The 25,426-nt window shown below is 38.2% G+C and overlaps 1 protein-coding gene across 29 annotated transcripts in view; it reads left to right on the top strand.

Moving 5' to 3' along the window:
• The window catches only part of CRACD (capping protein inhibiting regulator of actin dynamics), a 129,022-nt gene that overhangs the window by 60,232 nt on the left and 43,364 nt on the right, over positions 1-25,426 (top strand). For 27 of the 29 annotated variants that reach the window (XM_050338822.1, XM_050338818.1, XM_050338821.1 and 24 more), the window contains exons 2-4: positions 1,477-1,621; positions 11,305-11,383; positions 14,348-14,419. In XM_050338822.1, the coding sequence (XP_050194779.1) occupies positions 14,395-14,419 (25 nt within the window). In that variant the 5' untranslated portion in view covers positions 1,477-1,621; positions 11,305-11,383; positions 14,348-14,394. The remainder of the gene's footprint in view (positions 1-1,476; positions 1,622-11,304; positions 11,384-14,347; positions 14,420-25,426) is intronic. The other 2 variants (XM_050338819.1, XM_050338843.1) reach the window with 2 other exon arrangements.

Below are 25,426 nucleotides of genomic sequence, written 5' to 3' on the forward strand. Positions count from 1 at the left end.
CAAGAGGGTAGTGCTGAGTCTATCTACATGTGAAAATTAGATTTGAGGTTGATGAGAATATATGAGATTTCTAACATCTGGAGTTCCCATTTAGACACAAGTACCAGTTGTTTGAGACCATCACATTTTGTCATATGAATCAGGAGTACTTTTCTTTTCTTTTCTTTTCTTTTTTTTTTTAGAATGGGCCTGACAAGCTCCAGATTTTTTCATACTGTTTTTTCGTCTCTCACACCTTCAAGACATCCTGAATGTTATGAGTGGTGTAGAGTTAACTGAGTGCTAATTTCTCAGCTTAAACAGACTGCCTTGTTCAGGTGCCTTTGCTAGGAAAACCACAGATCTAGATCACCTGTTCTGTCAGCCTGAGAGTGCCCACCAACACTTAGCCCATGAACTTCAGCAGAAGCTGGGTATTGGGGCTAATAACCCCATTATTTAATGCCTGCAAGCTGTTCTGTTTGATTATCAAGAGTCAAACATGCACTTATCCTTGTCTTTTCAAATGGAGCATGATTTAGCCAATACACTAATGTACATTGTTCCAACAAAATACTCTTCTTTGTAACTGCCTAAGGATGTAAGGATGAATGAATATAGGAAATACTATTTAATAACTGATAGAGTGTGGGAATAGGATAGCTGCTACAAAATTCCTGTCTGTTACTTACTTCTAGTTAAATGTAAAATGAAGCACAGCAAGCCCTAAAATGAATAAAAATCTTTTGAGGAATATTTTGAATTGTGCAAGATCAAAACTCCAAAATTACAGCTAAATTCTTCAAGGTAAAACTTAAAACTAGTAAAGCCAGAAGAAACATAATCTGTTAAAAAAGTAGTTGCTTTGTTTAATTTTGCAAGTTGTTTTCGTCTGTTTAAATTTTTTCTATTTTGCAGTGTATTCAAACTGGGTTTTGCAGTAGATTTTTTTTATGAAACAAAGGCATTTAATGCTTTTTGCTAGGAAAATAGTTAAAACTCACTTTTATGCATTCTAATAGAAGGAAAATCAAAGATATGATAAGGTCACATCTTAATATTTAAAAATTATTAGCTGTTCATTTTGAGAAATTAGAGTCAAATACTACATTTCTATTTCAGCCAAACTACAGTAAAGCCAGTGATATATTTTTCTTGAGATATAATTGATTTAGAACTGCAGGATGGGAGTGTTTGGAAGGAAAAACAAGAAAGTGTTGCTATTTCTCTAGTTAGAATGAGGAAAGAAAGACCATTTTGTATGAAAGTCTCAGAGGGAAGTCCAAACCTAATGAAAATTTCTCAGGTTGCAATATCTTTTTTTCTTTCTTTTTTTTTCTTTTAGTCTGCAAGCATCTCAAACCATTTACAAGGGATGTGGCAGACAGGAATTGCTCAGCTTATAAACACCCTTCAAAGAGTGAACACAAAAAAACCCACTCCTAGGCTAGCCTAGAAAAGTTGAACTAAAATTCTTTCTTTTCCACTTATACCTAGGCTGTCCGGGAGAAGAATGTTAACCACCGGTCCCTAGCAGCATATCCTGACTTCTGATCTCTTATATTAAAGAAAAACACCCATTTCAGAGAGAGTGCAAAACTGTGTGAAAGCAGAGAACACTACACCCCATCTTAAAAAAAAGGTAAGGAAAGGTTTTTCTGCTTTTTCTGCTAACCCTTTAACAGTGTGTTTTCTTCATTTAACAATTCACTAAGTTGAAGGCAGAAGTGAAAATTTAGATAATAATTGATCACTGAAGTATTTATTTACCCTGCATATTCTAACTTAGAAAAAAGAATCTTTTTTTATTGAAGAAAGAATGTAATTCTTGTGTTTCTGAGCTTAAAACTATTTGCTTTGTAGCTTTTGTGTGTATTTTGGGAAAAAAAAAGAAAACAAATACTATGCAAGAGAGCAAATGTTATCTTTCATTTCAAGCACTGAAGTTATTCTTAGCCATGCAAAGATTTATGTAGTCTCTGGTATACCACACAACCCTCATTTTGCCAAGACATATACACAGCATGTTTGTAGAATGTTGCCTCTGGGAGTTAGTGCTAAGGAGTAGTCTACCATTTGTGCTTGTATCAGAACAGATCTGCACTATTTTCCTTTCTGCCAGGTTTTGGATTGACTGGTTATTTGTAAAATATTTGCAACTCTGCTTCCTTAGATATTTCAGTGTTAAAAGGTATTGGAAGAAGCTGAAAACAGTTAAAATATACTGTACTGTGCATGTTTGCTCCCAAAGTGGAATGACAGCAGCAGAGGTTTTTTTCTGTTCAGATTCTCTTCCCCACCCCCCCCCTTTTTCTGTTTCTTGTTCTGGGAAGAATGTTGGAATTCCAAACAATAGATAATAACTTCTTTCTGTAGCAGCCATTCTGTAATGTGATTCTAGGGCAAATGTATTCATCAATGATGTCATTTGCAAACACCCTACTCTACACCAATGTTTCTTTAAATCTGAGTTCGGTGTCTATCTAATATAAAAACATTGTCTTCGCTTTTGCACAAAGCAATATGATTCTGTTATTTGAAGTTACTTTTGTGGTTTTAGAGAATCTGTCCTGTCTAACCCATAACACCCTGTATATTCACAAAGACTACTGATTACCTAAAAGTCCTGCCTTACTTGTGACTGTCTTGCCAAAATGTACATTTGGCTGGTGTGTTATGTGGCAAGTGAATAAACGACCAGCAGATACCATTAACAACTCTTCTGAAATGATCAGCTGAAATACATTGGCTTGATGGTAAGAAACAAAGCTTCTGTTTTCTTGAGATGGTCACAGCAGTTTTGACATTTTTCTGCCATAAAACCCTACTACACCTCAGCTGCAGGTACACAGGTGTTTGTGAAATACCTCTTTGTGAGGTGGTGTCTGTTAATGTATTACAGGTAGAACATGTTCTTATTTCTTCAAAGTAGGAAAATAAAAAATGTGCCACCACCAATGGAAAACACTCTGTGAATGCAGGATGCTTCCTACCTGCTCTCTAACCTCATATTTCTGTGCCATTTGTGTGTGAGGATTACAGATTCTGAACTATCTTCTGTTTCCTTTGAACAGACTTAGTTTTTGCAAGCAATATGGCACATTTTATACTTTGCCAAGTAAAATACAATACCCATTGGCTTAAAATACAAATATTCAAGGAGCAGCCTAGGACAGTGGTCAGATGTGATCATCTCCAGACTGACTAATACAAATTTCATAAATAAAATATGCAAGATGTATATTTCTGTATGTCTATAGAATTTGCATACAATGTTTCTTCCAAGAGAATTAAAGCTAGGTTGCTTTTCTGACAGTGTACCCAGTGTTCTTTCATAACCCACCCACATATCCTGTTGTTAGAATATTCTGCTTTTCACTGCAGAAATAAGTCCAAAACTTTTTTAGAAAATAATTTGCACTATGAGTAGATATTTTACTTAATCCATAAGATTCTTTTTGTTGTAAATCCTTTGTAAATGTAGTCTATTTTTGAACAAGGTTATTGAAGTCTAATATTTTGGGGTTTTTTTCTAATACATACAAGGTTTTTTTTATAGTTCATTCTACCATTTCACATTTTCTAGGTTAAAATGCTTGTGGCTTCAGGATCCTATTTATTGGTGACCCTACACTGCTTCCCCCAAGACTTCAGTTTCCTTTATAGCACTCTTTTGCTTTCATTCTTAAAAAATTGGAAGAACCTTCTGTTATTTTATGTTCTATTAAAGTTTTCTTTTTATTTCATGTGTATCATCCAAATCTGCTTTTCTCCCTTTATTCTGTAATTTCTTGTTCTCCTGATTTTGCTTCTTCTGTTCTTTATGCTTATCCAATTTAGATTTCTTTCTAGCAATAACTGATGACTATGGATACATTTGAGTGTGTTCTTTCAAGTCACCGTAGAGGAAGTAAAAACAGCAAGGATTTTCTGAAATAAGTCACTGTTCAGTAACTAGCTATGCAAATAAGCTATTTCCTATTTTAATGAAGAGGATGGTCAGAGACCTTGGTTTAGTCAACATTATATTGTAGCATTTGTTCATGATTAATTTTCTAGATTTTTAGACTATTCTTGCAATGAATTTTAGTGACAATTAGAATAAGCCTCAATGTGAAAAGGCCCTTGATTTTTGAACCCTCTACATAGTAATGTGAATGAATTGGAAGTCTTCTCAAATTTAATATCACAGAAAGAGCCAGGAAGTCTTTCACTGTAAATGGGCTCTGACTTCATGCTCTTCAGCAACTCAGCCTTAGCTTGCTTTTGTGCAGCACAATGTCATGTCCTCATTCTAGACCACTGAGGGAGTGACCCCACACACCAGGGAAAACTGCTTATTCAGCCCATGGCGTGTTCACTTGGTGCCTTTGGCTATGCAGGGCTGGCACCTGGGGTAGGCAGTAGAGCTCAGCTGCATAGCTCCATCCTTGCACCATGTGGAAAACTCCACTAAAAAACTCACCTGTCCTTACCACAGCCATGTCTGTCCTCTGTGTGGCCCTCCCCACTATCGTGCTTAGAAAGAACCAACATCTTTGTCTCCTCCGTGACTGAAGTAGAACAAACAAAAAGATGACCTGAGAATCGCAGCAATCTGAAATTATGTTTTCAGTTCAATGGAAAGTATTTTCTGATATGCAATTAATTAATTAGTTCAGAATATCACGCTGTCTGCAGAACGTTGCGGCAGGAGTTGAAAACCGGGGTGGTTACATCCATCTGCTGATTGTTGTGGGGCTAAAGGTTTTGATGAACTGAAAACTAAACTGTAAATACCAAACACTTGTTTCATGTAGCATTTGGAGAATCTCCTGGTTGTGTGTATTCCTCTCTGTGGCCATCATACAGGGTATTGGAGGTTACCAGCTTAGTGTCCAGGCACTTAGTCCTTCTCTTGCTAAGAGTTGTGAGATCCGTGCCTAATATTTACCAGGCTGGCAACCTGTAAGCTTTTGGAAGTTGAGAGGGTTAGCTTTTTTTAACTATTATTGACAGGGAAGTGGGAGGGCAGTAGGTAGATCTCTTATAATGTGGAAGCTATACCTGACAATTTTGGGATCTTTCAGGGAACCTGGAGAGAGTGAAACAAAAGGTACAAGCTCCTTCTACAGAAATTTCCTTTGAAAGGTAATACTGTCATGCTTGAAGAACAGGATTGTAGTTGATCATCTCTCTTTGAAATAATGGCATGACAACTATAAATAAAACAACAACAGAACAAAATAAGTTATGTCACATTTTTTATGTTCCTTAAGCCTCCCAATACATAATAGAACTAGTTACCTTTTGCATCTGCTCTGTTTCCTCAGGAAGCTGCCCAATACGGAAAAACTTGTCTTGATAATTTTGCAAGAAAGATTTTTGGAACTGGTTATATCTCAAAACAGGGTCCAAACTGTGAAACTTGCCTGGTTCTTGAATTTTTTTCAATGTGTTCAGAATTTCTTGTGCCAAGTCAATATTTTCACAAGGCTAAGAGCCATGTTTGCAAAATTTAGATTGGTTTCTGTTTGGATTTTTACTTTTGTGGTCCTGCTGATGACAGGAGCTTATTCAATTGATCCAGGTTTAGTAATTCCATAGGCTACATTCTTTTAATTTCTTCCATGCTGAATTCTGTGAAAATATCAATGAAGTGTACTGTAGGCAAAATTATCTGAGGTCAGAAGGAGACTTATGCTTCTTCTAGTAATTTTATAACTGAGTGAATTAAAGTATTCCCTATGGTTATTTTTTTTATGGCTGCTCCTACATTACAGTTTTGAAGTTCAAATTTGAATCTTAAAGAGTATTTAGGAATTCAGGTTTGTAGGATTGGAACATGAAAAATTGACACAAATCCTGATTTGACTTTGCTAAAGCAATATTTGTGTTTGTGATGTCCTGCCTTAGGCATCCAGTAGGGGCTAAATAATCTTAGAAGCCCTATTTCAGGAAAAGACAATCAAATGCTTACTTTTAATATGATTTAGTGCTTCCTTGACCTGAAAGCTCACTGTAATCCTGGGCTTCAGTGGCTGACTAGAATGGAGAGAAGTAAAGCTCTTCAGGAAATTCTAAAAAGAAAAGACATCCAAGTAGATATCAGAGCTAATTCTGATATGAAATGGCATGTTAAAGTCAGTTATGCCAATGGACTGACTAGCTGATGTATATTCAAAGACTTAAAATTCCCTGTGACCTTCCTCCACTCCACCTGAATGAATCTCTCAACTGAAATGCAGCTCAGAGACTTAGGCAGCTTTTAAAAAGCTTCTTGGAGATCTGTAATGTTGTGAACTGGCAGTAGGCAGAGGTGTCTTCAAGGCAAGGTCCTTCCTCAGCTCCATCATTTTTGTCAGTAAGTAAAAAGGGGGACTGAATTCTCCTGCTATTGTTAGAAAACGTTTCCCACCACAGGATCCTACTGAGGTGACTAATTTTGCTGATAAAACCCAGGATAAAACAATGTCATATAGTGCTGGTTTGTGTTTTGCTTTGTTTCTATATTGCATGTGTTATTCTCTAGAAATGAGGCTTCTTCCCAAAAATAAAGAATGGTTCTGGAAATGAAGCAAGAGTACAAAAGATATATAACCCATAGGCAAATTCTCTAGAAAAGCTCTTTAAGGACTTTTAAGGTGTTATTTTAATCTGAACTATATGTTTTATAGATGGACCAATGCTGTAATTTTTTATGGCTGTCATATTTTTAGATCTGGAAGATATAATGCACCATTATAATGCTCCTACATAACATAGACTGTAAAAGTGCCTATTGAGCCCTTTTATTTTATGGAGCCCTTTTATTTTATTGAGGTAAAATATAAATGTAGGTGTTTATTCCTTGGTGAAACTTAGAATATGGAAAACATACAACTAGATAATGTAGTCAGAAGAAAAACATTTCCTGTAAAAAGATTTCCTTGTGGCTCTGCAGCATGCAGATAGCTCATACAGTGCTTCTACTCTAATACTGTTTAACACAATAAACTCTCTAATGTAGTGTGTGTATGTATGACACTATTTGTTTGTTGTGTTAAATAGAAGTGCTGAAAATAATTATTAAAGTATTTATTAAATAAATACGCAATATTATTAGTTGTTTCCATTTTAATGTAACATAATGACTGCTGTACCTTTACAATAGTGCTACTGCATAGTTCCAAATCAGCCTAAAATGTAATACATTTTAGTGCATTAATGATGATTTAAAGATAAAGAAAGTTTAACCTCGTGTTTGATTTCAAAATCTCAGTGGTTACATAAACGTGTTGTGCTATACTTCTTGTTTCAGTAACATTTGAAAAAAAAAACCAAAACCCAAACAAACCCGAAAAAAACCCACCCACAAAAAACCATGGCTGCAGCTGAAAGTGATACTAATCAAAATGTTCACTCCGAGGTACTGGTTACTGACGATTCAGGTACTGTAAAAATAAACTGGGCTTTCGGTTCTAAATTAAAGAGACAGAACACATTTTCAGTTTATTTACAGAGGAAACTTCCTTCCTCATAAATTACTGCAAGGAATCTGCCTTTGTCTGTGTCTGAAAAATGTAGATTTGACTTGGCTGGTCTTACTAATTCCTTCTTACTGTCCTTGGGTCACCCAGTATCTTTCTTACATGGTCTGGAGCATATTTGATTGCTTGGTCTAGCAATATCCAAGTATTTGTATAGGAATTCTAGGTTACAGGATTTTACATCAGAAATTGATTTAGTGTTTTCTTTCTTACTTCCCTTTCGTTTTTTCTTTTTTTTCCTGCCCATTCTTTCAAGCTGTAGAAATGTTCAGGTTAATTCTAGTATTTGGTGAATAAGGGAGTCCTAGAAACGCTCTCTAAGAGGCAATGCAGAACTATTCAGTTTGTCTTGTCTTTCCTCTTTTAAGTATAAGACTATTAATTTTGTGATATTTCTGAGTACTTTGTTAAGGTGAATGTTTTCGCACTTCTTATATGTGTCCAGTTGTTTAATATACTCTATTGAGGAACTTTCCCTGATGCTGAATCTAAACTTTCTCTGGCAACAGTTTCTCCTAGAAAACACTTGGAGACTCCTAAATAACCCTACTCCTTTCATTCTTCTACAGCCTTACAGCAAAAATCAAAATTTAGTACCAAAAGATGAAACTATCTTTAAGGATTCAAAATATAATCTTTTCTATTCCCAAACTTACAGGATTTCCTCTGTTAAAGTATAAAAAGAAAGCTGCAATAACAAAATCTCCTGTGATAGAAACATAAGGAAGGTATTATGGAAACCAAGATCACAAAGAACAAAATTCGTTTAGATTCCAGTTCCAGAAGCTGCTTGAGGATAAATTAAACTGAATCCTTCGGTTGGGGTTTTGTTGTCTTAGTTGTAGACATTATTAGTGTAAACAATACCATCTCTATATTTTACTTCTGCTGAAGTGATTAAAAAGGCTGCCATCATGGAAACTAGCACCTTTCCAAGGGAACTGGCTCAGCAACTTTAGAATTAACAGACCAGAAAATACATTTTAAAAGATTGTCACATGAAAAGGAAAGGCACTTCTCATCACCTATAGCTTAATAACTTGTAATTCGTAGTAAATACATAAAGGAAATTTATATAGCCTTTGTGATGTCTTTATGAAGTTATAAATGGACAAGCCTACGATTCAGTCCATTGAGAGAAAGAATATGTATGAATGAAGACATAGTGAACTTTCTTACAGAAATCTTAATTCCAAAAATATAAAACATTTCCTAAGACTGAAATGCCTCTTAATCTGCAAAGAAATCTGACTGATGTTGAGCACTAGTTACAGAAGCAGAAGTTGATAGTGTTTTTCTCTGTCTTTAAAGATTTTTAATCTATATCAACTAACTAAAAGCTGAACAAGATCATTCAAGATCATTCCATCAATGATGTTTATCATATTAGTGCAACACAACAGACCCAGGCTATTCACCGTTCTTACGAGTCCTTGACTCTGTTGGCAGCAGCAGGATGTATAGACAGTAGAAATTAGGGAAAGACTTTCTGTTTGTATTAAAATAGATGGCTGAGCTAATTATGGAATGGAAATTATGATGTTTAGATGCCTGCACTAAATGCCAGATTCTCCTTATGTTTTTAAGAAGTGTGGAGGAAGTATGCAATGGTATCTCTTAAAGGTTAAAATACTGCTGAAAGTTATCCCAATAAAAGTCATCATTGAAGCTTATGAACTACCAGTTTTCTCCTAATTTCTTCACCTTGACTTCAGAAATCCCCAAACCCACTAGGCATTGATTTGATCTTTATTTAGGATTCACATGTAACTAATCTTGTTTAAATTCCCTCTGCCTCCTTATTTCCCTCCCTCCCTCTTTTTCTTCTGTCAGCCCTTCATTTTCCATCAGTTTGCCTTAAAGGCCCAGGGTGGATGAGTCAGTGATTCCAATCTGTATTTGCTTAGATACCAATTCCCTTTTAGGGATAGCAATATCATGCTTTAGCTCAGCAGGCAGTTATGCTTTTTGAACAATTTTGACATCTAGAACTTTCTTTTATTAGATATTGACTGCTGCACTCCTCTCTATTTGAAAAAAAATCATGCTCTCTGGGTTTGCTTAAAAAAAAAAAACAAACAAACAACAAACCACACAACAAAAAACCAACATAAAAACCCCAGCTCTTGCCTGCACAGATATCACCAATCTGATGAAGAGTCAGAGTGGTTTAATCATTTTCCTTTCTTGTCTACTTGTCAGTTGTTCATTCATCTTGGGTCACTTGAACATCTATTTACTTGCCTTTCTGTCTCCCATGGGCCCTCCCCTTCCCCCGACTCCCAGGGAACCCTAACACTGGCATTGCCAGACCTCATGGCTCTGAATTTTGGTTTGTTTGACTCGACAGTTTGGAGGGAAGCTAATACTATGTCTTTCCCTTGCTAAGTAAAGAACAAACTGCAGGTACCTTGAATAAGACAGGCTGAGAAGCCAAAATACCTGGTGAGAAGATCTTCCATGCTGCCGCCACAGCAGCATCTGAGTGCTTGATCACGTACAAGATGCTTCTAAAGCACCAGGAATTCCACAATTCCACATCAGCTCCAGAGCTTGATGCTCTGGAGCTGCAACCACATGCCCAGATTAAGGGTCTCTCACTTACAGGATGTGAGGAGGGAGGGAACATTTTCCACCCTGCTTAATTCTGTCTTCATCTGTAAAGGAGACAGCTGAAAGGGGAACACATGATGGTATTTTGTTCTGTTATTTTTTTTTCTAATTAGCCAAAGTATTGAAAATGCTTCTGTCTCTTTAAAATGGTGTGGTATTTTGTGCTGTGACTATTACCGAACGTGAAGTTATTTGAGTGAACAGAATAACTTCATGTGTGTTGAGGTGTGAGGTGACCTCATTATTCCTAAATCTGTTCTTGTTTTGTAGCACTACTTTTTCATCTCTGCTCTTTCAGCTGCTCAAGTGTTTTTATTTCTGCTCTGGTTGTGTAACAGATTTTTTTTTAAATTTCAGAATCATAGCAACATAAGTCGGTTAGTTGAGCCAACCTGGCAGAAATTTAGCTGCTCGTAGATAAGACAATAATAGAGCAAGATTAAACAGGGTTTGTGGCTTAATAGAATAAGAAGCGATACTTGCCAGATTTTACTTTGATGCAAGGATATTGATTAATGCAAGAGATGCTTCATTCCAGTTGAGACTTCTGTTAAAGAGATTTCAAAAATTATCATTTTCCCTTTGCTTGCACAAAGTCAGGACTTCAGAGAGGTGTTGTGTTGAACACTCTGGCAAATTGGCGTTACCTGTCTGCCTTCAGAAGAGAATGTCCTGGGGAGCGCTGGCACTCTGCAATCAGTGCTTGCTCCAGAGCAAATCTCCAGAGAGACACTGCTCCCTTCAGCACTGTCTGGTTTTGCTGTCACTGTGCTGTTGGAACTCTTATCTGGAAATGAGGCACCTGTCCACTCACAAAGAAAAGAAAAAAGTATTTCTCAAAGTTCACTCAGTGGTCTCCAGGCAGCCTTGGTGGTCATACTGAGTAGAATTTCTTTGACGAAGCAAATTAGAGGTGGATGGCTGCATATCCCATTGCAAATGCCATATATTGACAATTTTTTATATGCTAACTTGGAAGTTTTTCCATTTAGACCTCAAGCATTTAAGGGACACACAAGAGACAAGATTGCAACTCCGTTGCTTGAGAGCTCTGTATCACCTCCTGAGTTGTTCGTGTGGGACATGCTTGTCTAAATAATGGATCCCATCTTTGGTAGCCTTAACCGCCCATCAGAAACTTCCTGGCTCCAGTGGTGTTTGCCTGGCTCATTTTCTGCTGCTCTCTCTTGGTTTCTCGTACTAGCTTCAATATTCTCCGCTGACTGCACGTAGCTCTGGAGCACTTGAGTGAGTTGGTGATCTGTGGGGTTTTTAATGAGCAGGTAAGTTTTCTGACCAAAGCGTGTTTCCTAAGTTAAAGGCCTAGTGCCTATGCCAAATCTATACTTGCATAAATAACCTCCATATCTACAATTATATATAACAGGTTTTTAGCAGTTCCACTGCCTCTGTTTCCTGTTGCACTGAAAATAGGTCCAGGTGAAATTTTGGCCAGAGGGGCAAAAATTTTAGTTTGGCATTGGTGGATGGCATTACTGCCAGTTCAGGGATGTGAATTACATAATTAATATCTGCATAAGATAATGTAAAAGCAGAACACACCATGTGTGTTTTAGGGGCTTTACATAAACAGGAATTGTTTGGGGAATAACCAGGACCTTTTAAATGCCTACTGCATTGCACTTTTTATGTATCAAGACCTATTTTCATGTAAGTCAGTTGAAGAAAAACACTTTATTTTTGTCTTCAAACTTTGCACTGAATTTAATTTTGTCACTTCACCTTTTAATCCTCTTTCATTGTAATGTTTTGACATGTAACAAAAGTTTGTGTTTCAGTTGTCATCCCTGCTTAAACAGAGAAAGGCTGTGACACTGGTGGCAGGCAGCTCAGGTGTGACTGAGATAAAGCTGATATTAGGAAGTTTTAGGGAGAATGGTTTCTGTCTCTTCACTGCCAGATTTCCACCACTTATCTTCATGTCTGTTGTCTGAGTGATGCTGCTGCTTCTCAGCTGTTATTACAAAAAGTCTTTTGATAACCTTGTGTGATGATTGAACAGTACTAATTGTTCCCACCTAGGAGGCTGTTTTGTGGTCATTCAGGCATCTCCAACTTTGATGGTAGATTATGTTATCCCTCTAAGAGGTACCTCTTGACACCTATGCTCTTCAATATTGTAATGTCCATCTGTTGGTTTTCAAGGTGGATCTTTCTCATGAGGTTTGGAGTGCAAAAACTGCAAAGGATTTGAATAGCTGCAGAATGTGCTTAGGGAAGTGACCACAGCTGTGATCCACAGAGTTTCTGCTCAGATACCTATGCAGTCTTTCTGATGATCCTGAGCCCTTCTGTAATTCATGGTCTGAATTAATCCTGGCTTGCTGGTTATTTGGAGGGATGGTAGATGTAGTGCAGCACTGTGGGAGGAAGGCTTGAGGGAGCTGGGTGAGGTGATTTATTGACTGCAGAGAATCTTGGTTTGCCAGCTGCTGGAGTGGCATAATCAGCCCTTATAGATGGGTCAAAAAGCCATGCATTTTGTCAAACCAAAGTAGTTTCATCCTCTTATTCTTTTTTTTTTTTTTAGCTCTTTTTAATTAAAATGAAATTGGGTGAAAGTGAATCTCTTGGTTCCTGAGAATGTTTCATTAGTGAATTAAAATGAATCCCTAAAGAAAGAAGTTGCTAAAGTCATTATTACACATAAATCTTGATACATCTACCAAAAAAAAAAAAATTAGCATGAGATACCTCAGAGGAGAAAGTAACAGGGGGATAGTATTCTCAAGCTTTTTATTTTATCTTTTCTCATTTACAGTTCAATCCCATTTGTCTGTGTTTTATGGAAATTATTCTGTATGTCTGTATTTCCAGTGCTTAGAAAGAAGGGGTCACTAAGAAGCCTAAGATTCTTCAATGTTTCTCCAAATATACTTTTTTAATTGACTTGACAGAGGGAGATTTGAGGAATCAGATATTAGTAAATGTACTATGTACAACAGATTAATCAAAATTTTCCTCTCTTAAAGACTTTATATTCTGACTTCTCTGCAATTGATACAAAATGTCAAGGACCTCTGCTGAAACTGGATAAAAACCATAAACTTTTGTTTCACATTGAGAAAGCACAACCTTTCTCTAGATCTTGAATTTCATGAGAAGCACTTTTTGGTCTTAACACCATCAGGATGTGAAAGCCTAAGCATAGCCACTTGTTGCTGGTCTTTGGGTAAAACTTGTAATACATGATTTTGAACAAACACAATGCAAGAATTGAAAAGATGTCATTAAAACATTGATTTCCGGTTGTGGATTTTACTTCATGAGAAGCTACCTGGTTCCCAAGAGAATTGAAAATTAGACCTCCATTTGTACGCCAAACTACAGATCAGAGAGCCTGGCTTTACAGAGTATATTTTCCCTTAAATCCAGTTGCAAATGTCTGTTTGTGGAAGACTGGCATCTCTGCGAATGGAGCTACTGGAGCCATGGGAAGTTTTATCCATAGCACAGAGAAGTACTGTAGTAGGCTTTGGCTCAGCTGGTGTTGACTGAGAACTGCATAATGAAGCCTTTTTGGGGTTTTATATTCAAAACTTTATTGCTTTCTAAGAGGAATTTGCATCATTGTTGCTTCTTTTCTGGTGAATAATAAAGTCTGCTTAATGCTTGTCTCCATTTCATGGTACTATAGGATGCTTCAGAAAATACTAATGTCTGGCACAAATTATCTTGGAAAATTCAGCCTCCTGATTTCATGGTAGCTATTGACATTAAATTGTTCTTGTAAAAGTGAAAACATGGATAGTACTATAATGTCAGGAATTTTCTTACTTTTTTAAAACCACTGCTGTTATTCATAACACCTATAAAGAGTTGCCCGGTATCCCTGGTATACCTTATTTCCCTTGTGGGACAAGTAAGCTATTTTTGGCTTTGTAGCTGGGGAAGACTGAGCAAAAAGCAATTATATAAACTAATGTACCCAATGTAAGATCACCTGGGAGGTCTTAGCTATCAATCTGAAATCACCTTGACTCTTGCTAGTTAAAACTTCCCTTAGCATTTTCCACAGGGAGAGTGCTAAGAACAGAGCGCTGAAGTACATGCCCAGCCTTATTTTTAAGGCTGCTCCTACAAGCTTCCTATCACGTTACAATATGTCTTTCAGAGTTCTCTTAAAAACAGCAACAACAACAAAAAAAACCAAAACAACAACAACAACAACAAATCCAAACAAGTCCTTCTCTTTGGTGATTTCATGGCTTTTGTTTCTTCCTCAGAGAAGATCAAGTCTGGAGTGTCTCTGACTTCATCTGAAATTGTAGGCATGATCAATTTGTTTAAGAAACCTTGTAAGTACTTGACTGATGGAGCACGTGATGTCCTGTCATTTGAAAGCTCACTGTTAAGTTTTTGTGGCTTAGTCTGGAATACTTTCAGCGGGGAGCTGGCTGAGGGGAAAATGTGCTGTGCTTCTTGTTTTTAAGCAGGAGCTGCTGATAATATGTGTGCTGCTTTTGTCCATTTTTATGGCAGTCAGAACAAACAGCTTATGTGTGAAGCTCAGTCAAATCCAAAACAAAGAGATTATTCTGGTTTATGTTTTTGCAGGTAATTCCCTGTGGCATTACTAGGAGCTGTTACCTGTTCCACTGTGGGAAACTTGATTCCCTCCCCCCAGTTTGTGTTATGTCAGATGCTGCGTTTTACCATACTATTTGAAATGGCCCTTTTACCTGGTGAAAGTTTAGAATTTATGGATTTAAATTTTGAAGTAAATAGAAAAGTACATGCTTACTTAGGATCATCTGGGTTATTTTTCAAAATTGTCAAAAAGTTTGCCATTTTAAAGCTTTCTATGGTAGTCTTCACAGGTTTTCATATGATAATTCTCAATTATCTTTCACTTGCATTGATACTACGTTATATGATTTCACTTTTATTTATTACATTGGGTTTGCAGAGATTCTTCGACAAATTTAGAATTTATTTGACTTAAATGCTGTGAATGGACTGAAGCAGTGTTAAGTTTGTAGTTATGTGTAAATAGCAAGCATGCTGTCAAGCAGTGGTGTTGGAATCGTGTGGTGATGTCCTGTTCACCTCTTTGTTGGTGAAGTTTGGGGGTAGGGGGAGATGGGGGAGGAGAGCTTGGCCAAAGCATCTATAATAAGACCTATTTTTGATGTGAGATGATGATTAACATTGTAACATGACTAAAGTTTTAGTCTGTTTTCAGATTTCCCCATTATATACCTCGTGTCTCTGTTTCCATTGGGTGGCATGATTTTCCTCTTGAGGTACTGAAAAGGTATTAAGAGGGGAAAAGGCTCTGACTTGATTCACCAAGTACCCTTCAGACCATGAAGTCCCCCTGTCACCCTGTCACTGACAGTCAGGTCAAACGCTCTCCCAGGGAAAGAAAGGAGAGAGGAAGGAATGTAAAAAAGCCTTTACTTCTCAACAAGTTATTTAATCAGCTCTAATTATGGATTTAAATGATGGAAGTAGTAAGAAGACTTACTTTGCATTTACTGTTGAGGAATTCATGTGGGAAGAAGAGACACAAGTGTTTGAAATACCTGACTAGCTCTCTGCTGTCATTTGTTAATAATTCACATGGCCCTTTCATTTGTATTTTGTTGACAAAAAGAGTGTAGGCTTGACATATAAAGAAGCTCTTAACTTCCTTTGTGAAGCAGTGGGAGTATAGCGTGTCCATTCAGTACAAAGAAAAGAATTTACTTGTGTGAAATTTTCAGACTTTTTTAGTTTTCTTTTTGTATGCTTTGCCAGTGGCTCTGTGGGAAGGAAACTCTGTTTCTCATGTGACTTTTACACTTGTGTTAGCTATCATTAGTTAAGCCATAACTGAGCTGAAAATTCCAGGCCCAGACTTTCCCAGAATTTGGTGCCTACTTTTGTAGAAAACCATTTGTTCTACAATTACCACCAAGGGTGCATCCCTGTCTTGCCTTGTACTGGGTTTTAGGGTCAATCACTGTATGGTACTATGGTAAAGACTTAAAAATCTCCAGCAGACAGTTGTAGGGGATAAGTGATTCATTGTTGTGTGAGACTTCTCTGAAAGCTGCTGTTCTGGGAAATCTTTGCCTATGACCACTTTTCTTATGGTCCCTTTGCTTTCAATCCCTTTCTATCCTGGTATGTGCAGCAGTTTCTGAACTCTCTCCCCCTCAGCAAACTTTCCCTGGGTAAAGAGCAAATTTTGAAAATATTATGCTATTAAAATCTTATTTGGGATGTTTGTTTCTGATTCCCTAAGAAGGATATGATTTACAAAGAGATAAGTATGACTGACTTACCTTGATTCTGCATAAGTATTAGCAGAACTCCAAAATGATGAAAACATGAATATGGATGATTTATATATCCATGAGCACTCTACATGGGATAGCAATGCCTTCTATACATAGAACATGAAGTTTTAATTGCTCATGGGTGGAGACAGACACTAATTGTCTAATCCAGTCATTTGTTGAGAAGGCATTCATTATTTTTGTCGCTTAAGATTTATTTCAGAAAACTTGGGAAAATAAAGTTGACCCCATGGATCAAGACTGAATTTCAAATTACTCCTATGCTTCTTGAGCAGACTGGCTGCTGTTGGAAATGCAACACTCAGCTATATGGAATTCTTGTCTATACCAACTTTGCCATGCCTGCATTCATTTTTTCTAATTATTAAACAACTTGCACTTAATGAGTTACAATTAAGTAGTACCTTTTGCTTTGTTACACATACAAAATTATACTCCAGTAAAATGCTTCATGAACTAATTAGACATCTCAACCCATCTGACTTCTGTCCTCTTGTTTACTGGTTTCTTATTAGATAGTGAGGTTAAAATCTTGCCTCCTTACTCCAAAGATGCAATCTCTTCATGTTCTGCCTCTCCCATGACAGATGAAATTTAATTCTTATTCTGGAATGCTGTTTCCCTAAATGAGGTGTCCTCTTTAACCTACAGAGCAGAGTGCCTGTCCCATTTCACAGCATAGCCTAAAGCAGGGATGACCAGCTGCTCTGTGGCTACACTTGCCCCAGCTAACAACTCGAGTGCTGAAGGATAATAAGTGGCTGACTCTGGAGAGGGTGCTTGGGGTATCCTGAAGAACAGGTACAGACAAACCTTACCAGTCTGATGGCATGGTCCAGGAGGGCAGGGCAGAGAAACCAGTTGTTTACAGTGAGGTCAGGTCCTCAGAACTTCCTAGTTACAGCTTGGAGCCCATTCCAGCAGAGGAGAGCAAAGTCCTACAAGGCTGCCTCGGACGCTCTGCCCCTGCCCATCAGAACCTCAGGGGGCTTCCAGCCATCTTGCTTTTCCCTGCTGTGTGTCTTGGAACAAAAACTATTTTCAGTAAAAAACCAAAGAAAAATAAACCCCTCTCTCTCTTCAGTTTGGGCTGGTTCTGCTAGAGGCCAACTAATGCTAGTAATGGCTCTGTGTATATTCCCCAGCATGGAGGACTTTAGAGCTGCTGCTTAGGATCCAGCCATGCTGTGTTTCCACCATGGCTGCAAAAGAGGGTGATGCTGTCTTTCAGAGAGTTTGTTTCTTGGGGGCTCTGAGGTCTTTTCTATGGACAGTTTTTCTGGCAGATGTTTTAGGTAAACAAACATTTGATATTACAAGGAAGTAACACAGATTGCTACACCTTCAGATCCTTCCTGAGTTGTAAGGTCGTGCATGCATTTTAAGAGCCATCCTTTCTGCTCTCTTCCTTGGCCCTGGTTAATTTCACATGCTTTGGTTAAGAGGCTTTTGGCCTCCTCCCCAGTGATGTGCAGTGCACGTGGTGTCCATGCAGCAGTGGGCTGCCATAGTGGGGAGGCTTGCAGCTAGGAATCAGTTCCATGGATGTACACGTCACCAAGGCACCTCGAGGATGAACAGTTACAGACAGATAATCTGTTTCAGCTCCTATCCAGTGCCTCCTTCCACTTTGTGCTGAAAAAATGGGAAAACCACTTCCATCTGCTTTTGGAAGAACTTAGTAAAAATACTAATGTTTTTTTAAAAGCCTTTGCTACAAAGTAGTGAAATCTCACTGCTCTCTTATTTTCCCTAGTTTGTATACATGGTTATCCAGATGCTGTCAGGATTGCATTACCATTACTGAAGCTTTAGGATACCATGTGGGTGATGGGTGATGTCCTTATAGGAATCTGTTCACCAAAACCAAGTACACGTATTTCAACACATTTTAGTCACATGCTCGACTGTTGTGTCCAAACTGGCACCTTCCAAATGAGTAGCAACTTCCCTCCCATTAATGAATATGGATATATATAATGCCAGGTAGCTGTATGCATTCTGTCCAGGTGGGGTTTTTTTCCAGATTCATCAGTGATCTGCTCATCTTCATTTAGCATCAGTAAACCAGTGAATTCTCAGGTGGTACAGCAGATTAGTTGTCATCAGATAATTTTCAGTTTACAGTCTGAAACACTTAAACTCAGTGTCTGTTGATATGTGTTGAGTTTAAACTCAACATTAACTGTGACTAAATCAGATCAAATTACATTTGTTCAGAGTAATGTTTTCTGCAAACACATTATGAACAATCTATATCCTGTGATATAGATAGAGACATACGTGATAAATGAAGCCAAACTGAAAAAAGAGAATATTTGGAGACTCTCCTATTTTGTTCTGATATTGTGTGGTTATTCGTTTTATGGTTTGGTTCCAAACAATCCATGGCAGAAAAGCAGGAAAAAGAAAAGGAGGGAATGTGGTTTCTCTTGTAATTGAGACTTGCTCTTTAACAGAAAATTCCTGGAGAAGATGCTGCTCTGCATCGCTGCAATGCTGTGTATTTCTGCTGCACAACTGGCATCTTTCTTCCATGTAATATGTAAGACTTAGTCTTAAAATTGAAGCAGAGGGGATAAAGGGGTGGGAGAAGCCTAAGCTTAACTTGTACACTGTGCAAAGTTACCCTCATATAACTGAGAGTGCTGTCATTTTGTATACCTAAATTAAATGGTTCTTTCCTCTGACTGTCCTGGGTGGGTGTTAGTGCACATATGGCTTTTGGACTTTAGCTCAGCTGTTTAAAGAAGTATCAAGATTAGTGCAGTCATTTAAAGCATCAGGATTTTTATGACAATGCAGAAGAAAACCTGATATGAGGATCTGGGGATCTGATAGAGGGCCAACATGGAGCACTGGAATGATTATTCTCTTCATCTAGGACTTTTAGCTGTAAGTGTTAGTTTTTGCCTTCTCTATACCCACAGGGCAAACAACAGCTATGTTGGTTTCCATACTCAGATTTGACAAATCTTTCAGAAACTTTCATGTGAGGAAAGTTTCAAGAAGTACAACCTGGATTTGCTTTCAGATGCTTTGCCGCATTTCAGCATCAAAATGTGTCAATGAGAGAGATGTGGGCATCTCTTGAGGCCACTGGTCCCATAATGGAAACTGATTATTTTTGTAAACTTTTATTTCAGCTTGTTTATTGTATTTGTACTGTTACTGTTCTTTCAAGCTTGCATGTGCTGCTGTAACCCTAGGTGTTGCTTTAGAGAGATGGAAAAATACTGCTTCAGCTGAATGCTTGTAGTCTAGATGGGAATACATTTAAAACAAAAAAATAAGGTTAAAACTCGATGAATGTTTTACCTCTCTCCTCTGCTCCCAGCCCGTTCCCAAATCTGCTCTCTGCAATTTCTTTTACAGCAAGTGCTCTTGAATCTTGATTTTACAAGTGGAGGAATGGTATCAGGTGTGTTTATGCAAGATGTCAAGAAGCCTATGGTGTCAGAGAAGCAGCTAAGGAAGGGAGCTAAATACAGTCTGGTCAGCATGGGCTTCCCCTGACTCTCATTGTGAGCTTCCCTTAACTGGACAGGCGGGGCACCAATTCCTGCACCAAGCTGCTTGCAGGGATCCAAAATGTGCCTCAGCACCCAGAAGACGGAGTGCTCAGAGCTGCTGAAATGGACTTCCACTTCCATCCTTGCTTGACAAACAGACCCTGGCACTAGTCAGTACCAGGAGGGGAATTTCTGTTCCTTGCTCTTGCTGTTGTATACTGGAACAGCTGGAGGGTATCTGATCTGCCAGAAGGCACCTCATACAAGCAACATTTTCTGGAATGATGTTGCATCGTGAGATGTAACACTTGGCTGGTCCCTTGGGTGTCAGGGCTGCTGTAGCTCCTCAGAGTACAACAGACACAGCCTCTGCTCCCACTGTCCTTCCAAGGTTTACAAACTGCACACTTGAATATTTTTCACTCTGGGGTCCATCTTGATGTCATATCCTGCAATCTACAATGCATTAATTTCCCTGGGTGGTAGTTACATTCAGCCATCCTCACTAGCACAAAAGATCTTGTGCTTTGCCTGGCCACCTGAGTCCCCTCTGTTCTGTTTCATTCTGGGACATAGTACACGGTAAATAAATTCCAATGTGGGCAGGTGATGTTGTAGAGAAAGCAGCATCTCCTTTCTCAGCAAAGTTTAATCATGCCTGGCTTGTGTGGCTGAATTTGATGTATTTCCCCAGTTTATTGGTGATAATGCTTTGTAATCTCTGCTCAGTGAGATGGTGTGTGATGAACATGATCAGTCACATCCTGGCCTGGCAAATCCTTGCCTGGAAGTGAAACAACATGAAAATAGGGAATAGATTTTTTTCTTTTTGTTCACACTACCTAAAGAAAAGATGTTTTAAAAGGAAATGTCTGGTTTTCTTAGTTCAGGGATAGAAAGAGTTGTTCTTTTGTGAAAAGGCCATATTATATTTGAATTCTTTTAGATACTTTTGAAATGTTTAAGTTTATAAATGCTTGAGTGTCATCTCTTTATGGCTGCTTCTCTTCTTTTTAATTTTGCTTCTTCACAAGTAATTAATTTTATTCTAACATCATAAAATAGAACAGACAGGAGGAGATTTCACTTAGCATCACTGTAGTACCTTGGTTTTTTTTCTATTTTGATATTACAAAACTTATAAAGAACCCTTTCTTTATATTTCTATTTGTAGTAGAAATCTTTCTTGGCTGGCATCTAAAATAGCACTGCTTCTATTTATTAGTGTTATATGTTTGTATACTCAGTGCTAGCCAAGTAAATGTGATGGTAAAATACATCTATTTGAATATTCTACGAAGTGAATATTGTTAGTTCTCAAAGATCAGAAGAAAAATATTCCAAATTTTTTATCTCTTAGATACCTCTAAGGAGGTCTAAACTGTAAAATTTTATAAGATTTTACTGAGTTTTCCAGTCACTTGAAGCCATTCTTGGACACTCACCAGTCACAGTAACTAAAGAAGCCATTTTTATCTGCTGGTTTTCTCCAATTATTGGCTGTTATTGTTCTGAGCAGGATACTGCCTTGAAAGTGTTCCTTACATTACTAGTTTCAGTACTTGCAGCTGCTTTATGTTGCAGTATCTATGTCCTTACTGGTTTCAGGTGGTGTTAGGCAGCAAAAGCAGAAATAATACATCTGATTTTGCACCATGACATGAAATTTTTATCCAATAATATTTCTTTTATGTGCCATTCAAGAGAGAATTTATTCTGTGTCAAAATGACTCAGCAATGTATTAGTTTGTTGTTTCCACTATAAAAGAAGGAAAAAAAATCCAAACCCCAATATAAAATATATTGGATGTACCTGCTTGCTTACAGCCTTGATTTATTAGCACCTACTGATTTATTAGTAAGTTGGCTCTCCACCCCCTTTCTTGGATAGTAACCCCTGCCAGTCCCAGGAGCCCCTTCCATAGGATGACATTTCATTTTTGTAGCAGCACCAGACTGCTGGTTTATAATTATCCTGTGATCAGCTAGTGTGGCCAGATGTGTGTCTGTCTTCTTGCACATTTCTAGCTGATCTGGGACCAAGTTATTGGAAGAATGTTTGAGCAATATGCCCTAAACAAATGAGTTTGTACACAATGCTGCAGCACTGCCTCTCATTTCTGTTATCCCAGTCCTCCAGCCATCCAGTCCTTCTGGCATGGCACTCTGACTCTCCTTTGAGGTCAGGATACTTCTCAGGTTTGTCTTATCAGTAGAATTCAGCAGCATGCTGTTAGCACTTCTGCCTTATCACTGAGGAGGTTTGGTCTATGAGTTTCACGCTTACTTCATGAAAATTAACATCTTCTATGGTAAGCCAGTAGTTTCTGTGAGGATGAAATGCTCCTTCTCTCACTGATGGAAAACTGGAAATGGTATGGATCCAAAAGTGTTGACCAGTGCAATACAGGACTTATCCTAGGGCTGCAGGGGTAGGAAAAACTTCATGAAACACAATCCCCTGCAAGAATGATCTTAGAAATAGTGATCTGAGTGTATTCTGGTCTGTCAGCAGCTTGTACCAGCCTTGAGGAGGTGTAAATGACCGCCAGCAGCTGGGGAGGGGCAGTGGGGAGCTGTTTGTCCAGTGCAGGTTTTACTCCTTGGACTTTGGACTGCTCTGTGGCAGGGCCTCAGGGAAGTCGCTTTGCCTTTGAGAGGTTTATCTTTTCATATGCAGCGTGGCCAGGGTAGGTTTTAAATGCTTTCAGGCAGGAATGGTCCCATGTAAGAAATTATTCTGCTAAGGGAATCCTATGTTTTACGGGTTTTTTTTCTCTGAGAAGGAAATAATAAGCCAACATCCCTTTGCTGCATTTACCTCAGGTGTTTAATGCAGCTCTGGAAACCTCAGATAAAACCCAGCATACCAAAAGGGTCTCCTATCAGTAATAACTTGAGTTAATAATTCTTGACCTAGTAATTTTCTCCTTTCTGTTACATAATGGATGAATGTTTTGTTGGTGACCCAGAAGCTATTGTGGTCCATTCCTTTCGAAAAGTCTCACATGCATCACTGAGCCAGGAGCTATAATAAGCTGGTTTTACCTTATTGCATATGTTCTGCAATGCAGCCCAGCACCTCAGTAACATCTATCCCATTTGCTTAACCCCTCTGCAGATGTCCTTTTATGTATGAACTCCACTACCTGTTGTCACTGTGCTCAGGATGTGTATCCCAAGTTGCTTTAAACCCCCTGGCTACTCACTTGTGTAACCTGTAATTGGGGCTTTCCCTTGGAAAAGTTTACACTGATCTTCTCATACTGTCTTCCCTGATGGGAGTCCCTGCTATCCCCAGCCTACCTCACACATCCCCAAAGTGACCTGCCTGCTCTAAGTTTGGTTGTGCTTTTTGGAGGGCAGTGTCTTTTCCATCCCAAAGGTGCTACCCAAAGATAGATTAAAGCAGCAGGATGTCAACGTTAAAACAAACCGTTGGGTAAATAAGGCTTTCTGACTTCGAGGACTGCTCATTGTGATACTTGATAAAAATAGAAGGCACAGAAATACAAAGATTGATTGGGAAGACTTTATTTATAGATGGGGAAAAGAGGAAAATAGGAGCTCAGCAATGAAGGGAGGTAAGACTCTCACCAGAGTAGATGAGACTATGAGAACTAAAGAATTAGTCTCATAGGAGAGAGGACCAGTATTTGCTCAGCTCTGGTTCTTCTGTTGTCATCTAAAATGTCATCTAAATATTTTTAAAATGTTCTTTACTCCTGCTCTCCATTTGTATTTGTTTCTTGCTTGTAAAGAGCACTGAGGCAAATCTCATACAGTGGAGGTTAAATCCTTTAAATTGCCTTTAAGTGAATTACGTAAGTTTTTACTTTCCCTATTACTTCCTTGTATCAAGAGAAGTGTTGAAATAGCTGTTTCCCTGCTCTGGATGATAAAGTATGTTAGATGGTTTTTGAACATTAATAGACTCTATTAAGATGATTCACACGTGTCTCCAAACAGCTGAGTATCTCAGCTACATATGGTTTCTGGGTAGGATACAGTCTTTGGGAGGAAGAAAAATCAAAAACGGGCTTTTGTTTATGGAAATGTTTTTGCTTCTGCAGGTGGCAAAGGAAAATAGATGTTTCTGGAAAATAAGAATTTGGTTTTGCTGTGTTATGGATACTTTAGGTAGTATTACTAGTTTATATCAGGTAATCCAAGAATACCTCATCCTCTCTGTGGGACAAGGTTTGCAAGAAATAGTATCTCCGTAAGATCACTTGATACTCTTGGAAAAACAAGCAAGCATTGGCATGCTATTTTTCCTTTTCTTTGCCTACGTGTTTCATTAGACTACCGTGGCCACTCCAATTTGACACCTTTGATCCCTCTCAATATTGTTTTCATTTAATGTTTCTCAGGTATTGATTTGATGTCAGGCCATATTATCTTGTCTCACCTCTGTCAGCATGGGACTATTGCATACTGTCTGCTTTATGAGTTTTATGTGCTATCACTAAATGTCTCACAGAGTTGAACTCATTGCTGAGAAGTTACATTATTCAATCTGAATGTCAGTCTTTTTTTATGTCAATCTTTATTCCCTATATGTTCTCTTAAATGTTTCTTTGGGCTCTTTAGTGTTTGTTCCTGCCTTGTATATCTGGACTGCATTCATCTATCAACACCAGCTCTTTTTTTAGCTACATATAGAAGAGAGGGCAATAGACTGAGGGCAGGTCATGAAAGCAGAAAGTCTCCAGAAACCAATTTTCCCTGTGAAATCAGATGAGCTACAATAGGTACGGGAGCTCACACCTATTTTGAAACATGAGAACATATGTAAGTGGAGCAGAGGCTACTCTGTGATCCTAAACAATTTGTTTCCCTTTCCTGAAGGAGTGGAAACACCTCTCCAGGGAGTGCTGCAAATTTATATCAGTAACGAGCATCTCTGGGGACTCACAGAAGTGGTTGTATTGAGTCGTGGAGTGGGTGGGAAAGCTGGAGGCAAGTGTCAATCCTGGTTTGCACAGAGAAGCTCTATGCCCTTTGAGAACAGACTAGGCAAGGGGGAGGGAAGGGTGGCTTTTTGATGGGGACCTGAAAAGCAAACAAGTTTGTGCAGATGCATGGCCAACCCGGAGCTCGGCAGGGCACTGCTTGTTGCAGTGGATACATCCAGTGTTATTTTAAAAGAGCATCAATAAGAAATACCATTAGCTTGAAATCAAGGTGGGTTTTTTTACTGGCATTGTGTTTCATAACAGCCTTTTTCTGTTGTAGAGATGTAATAAGTGATGTCAATCAACTTACCCTCTTAATATCTTTTAGTTCCCTTTTTTGCCTTGGCTGCTGTATTGAGCCTGCAGACCAGTAATCCACCTACCCTTTGTCCACACAGTTCTTAATGATGCGTGCACGCGGATTTTCATTCTCTAAATTCTTTATAGGAATTTCTATTCAATTTAATAATTCATATTCTCATTAATCTAGCTTATTACACCATATTTTGTAGCCATTAAATTCTCTAACAAGGAACACATTCTTTTGG

The sequence above is a fragment of the Myiozetetes cayanensis genome, unplaced genomic scaffold (genome assembly GCF_022539395.1).
Source record: "Myiozetetes cayanensis isolate MyiCay16 unplaced genomic scaffold, myiCay2020 scf7, whole genome shotgun sequence".
In the NCBI taxonomy this organism is placed as follows: Eukaryota; Metazoa; Chordata; class Aves; order Passeriformes; family Tyrannidae; genus Myiozetetes; species Myiozetetes cayanensis.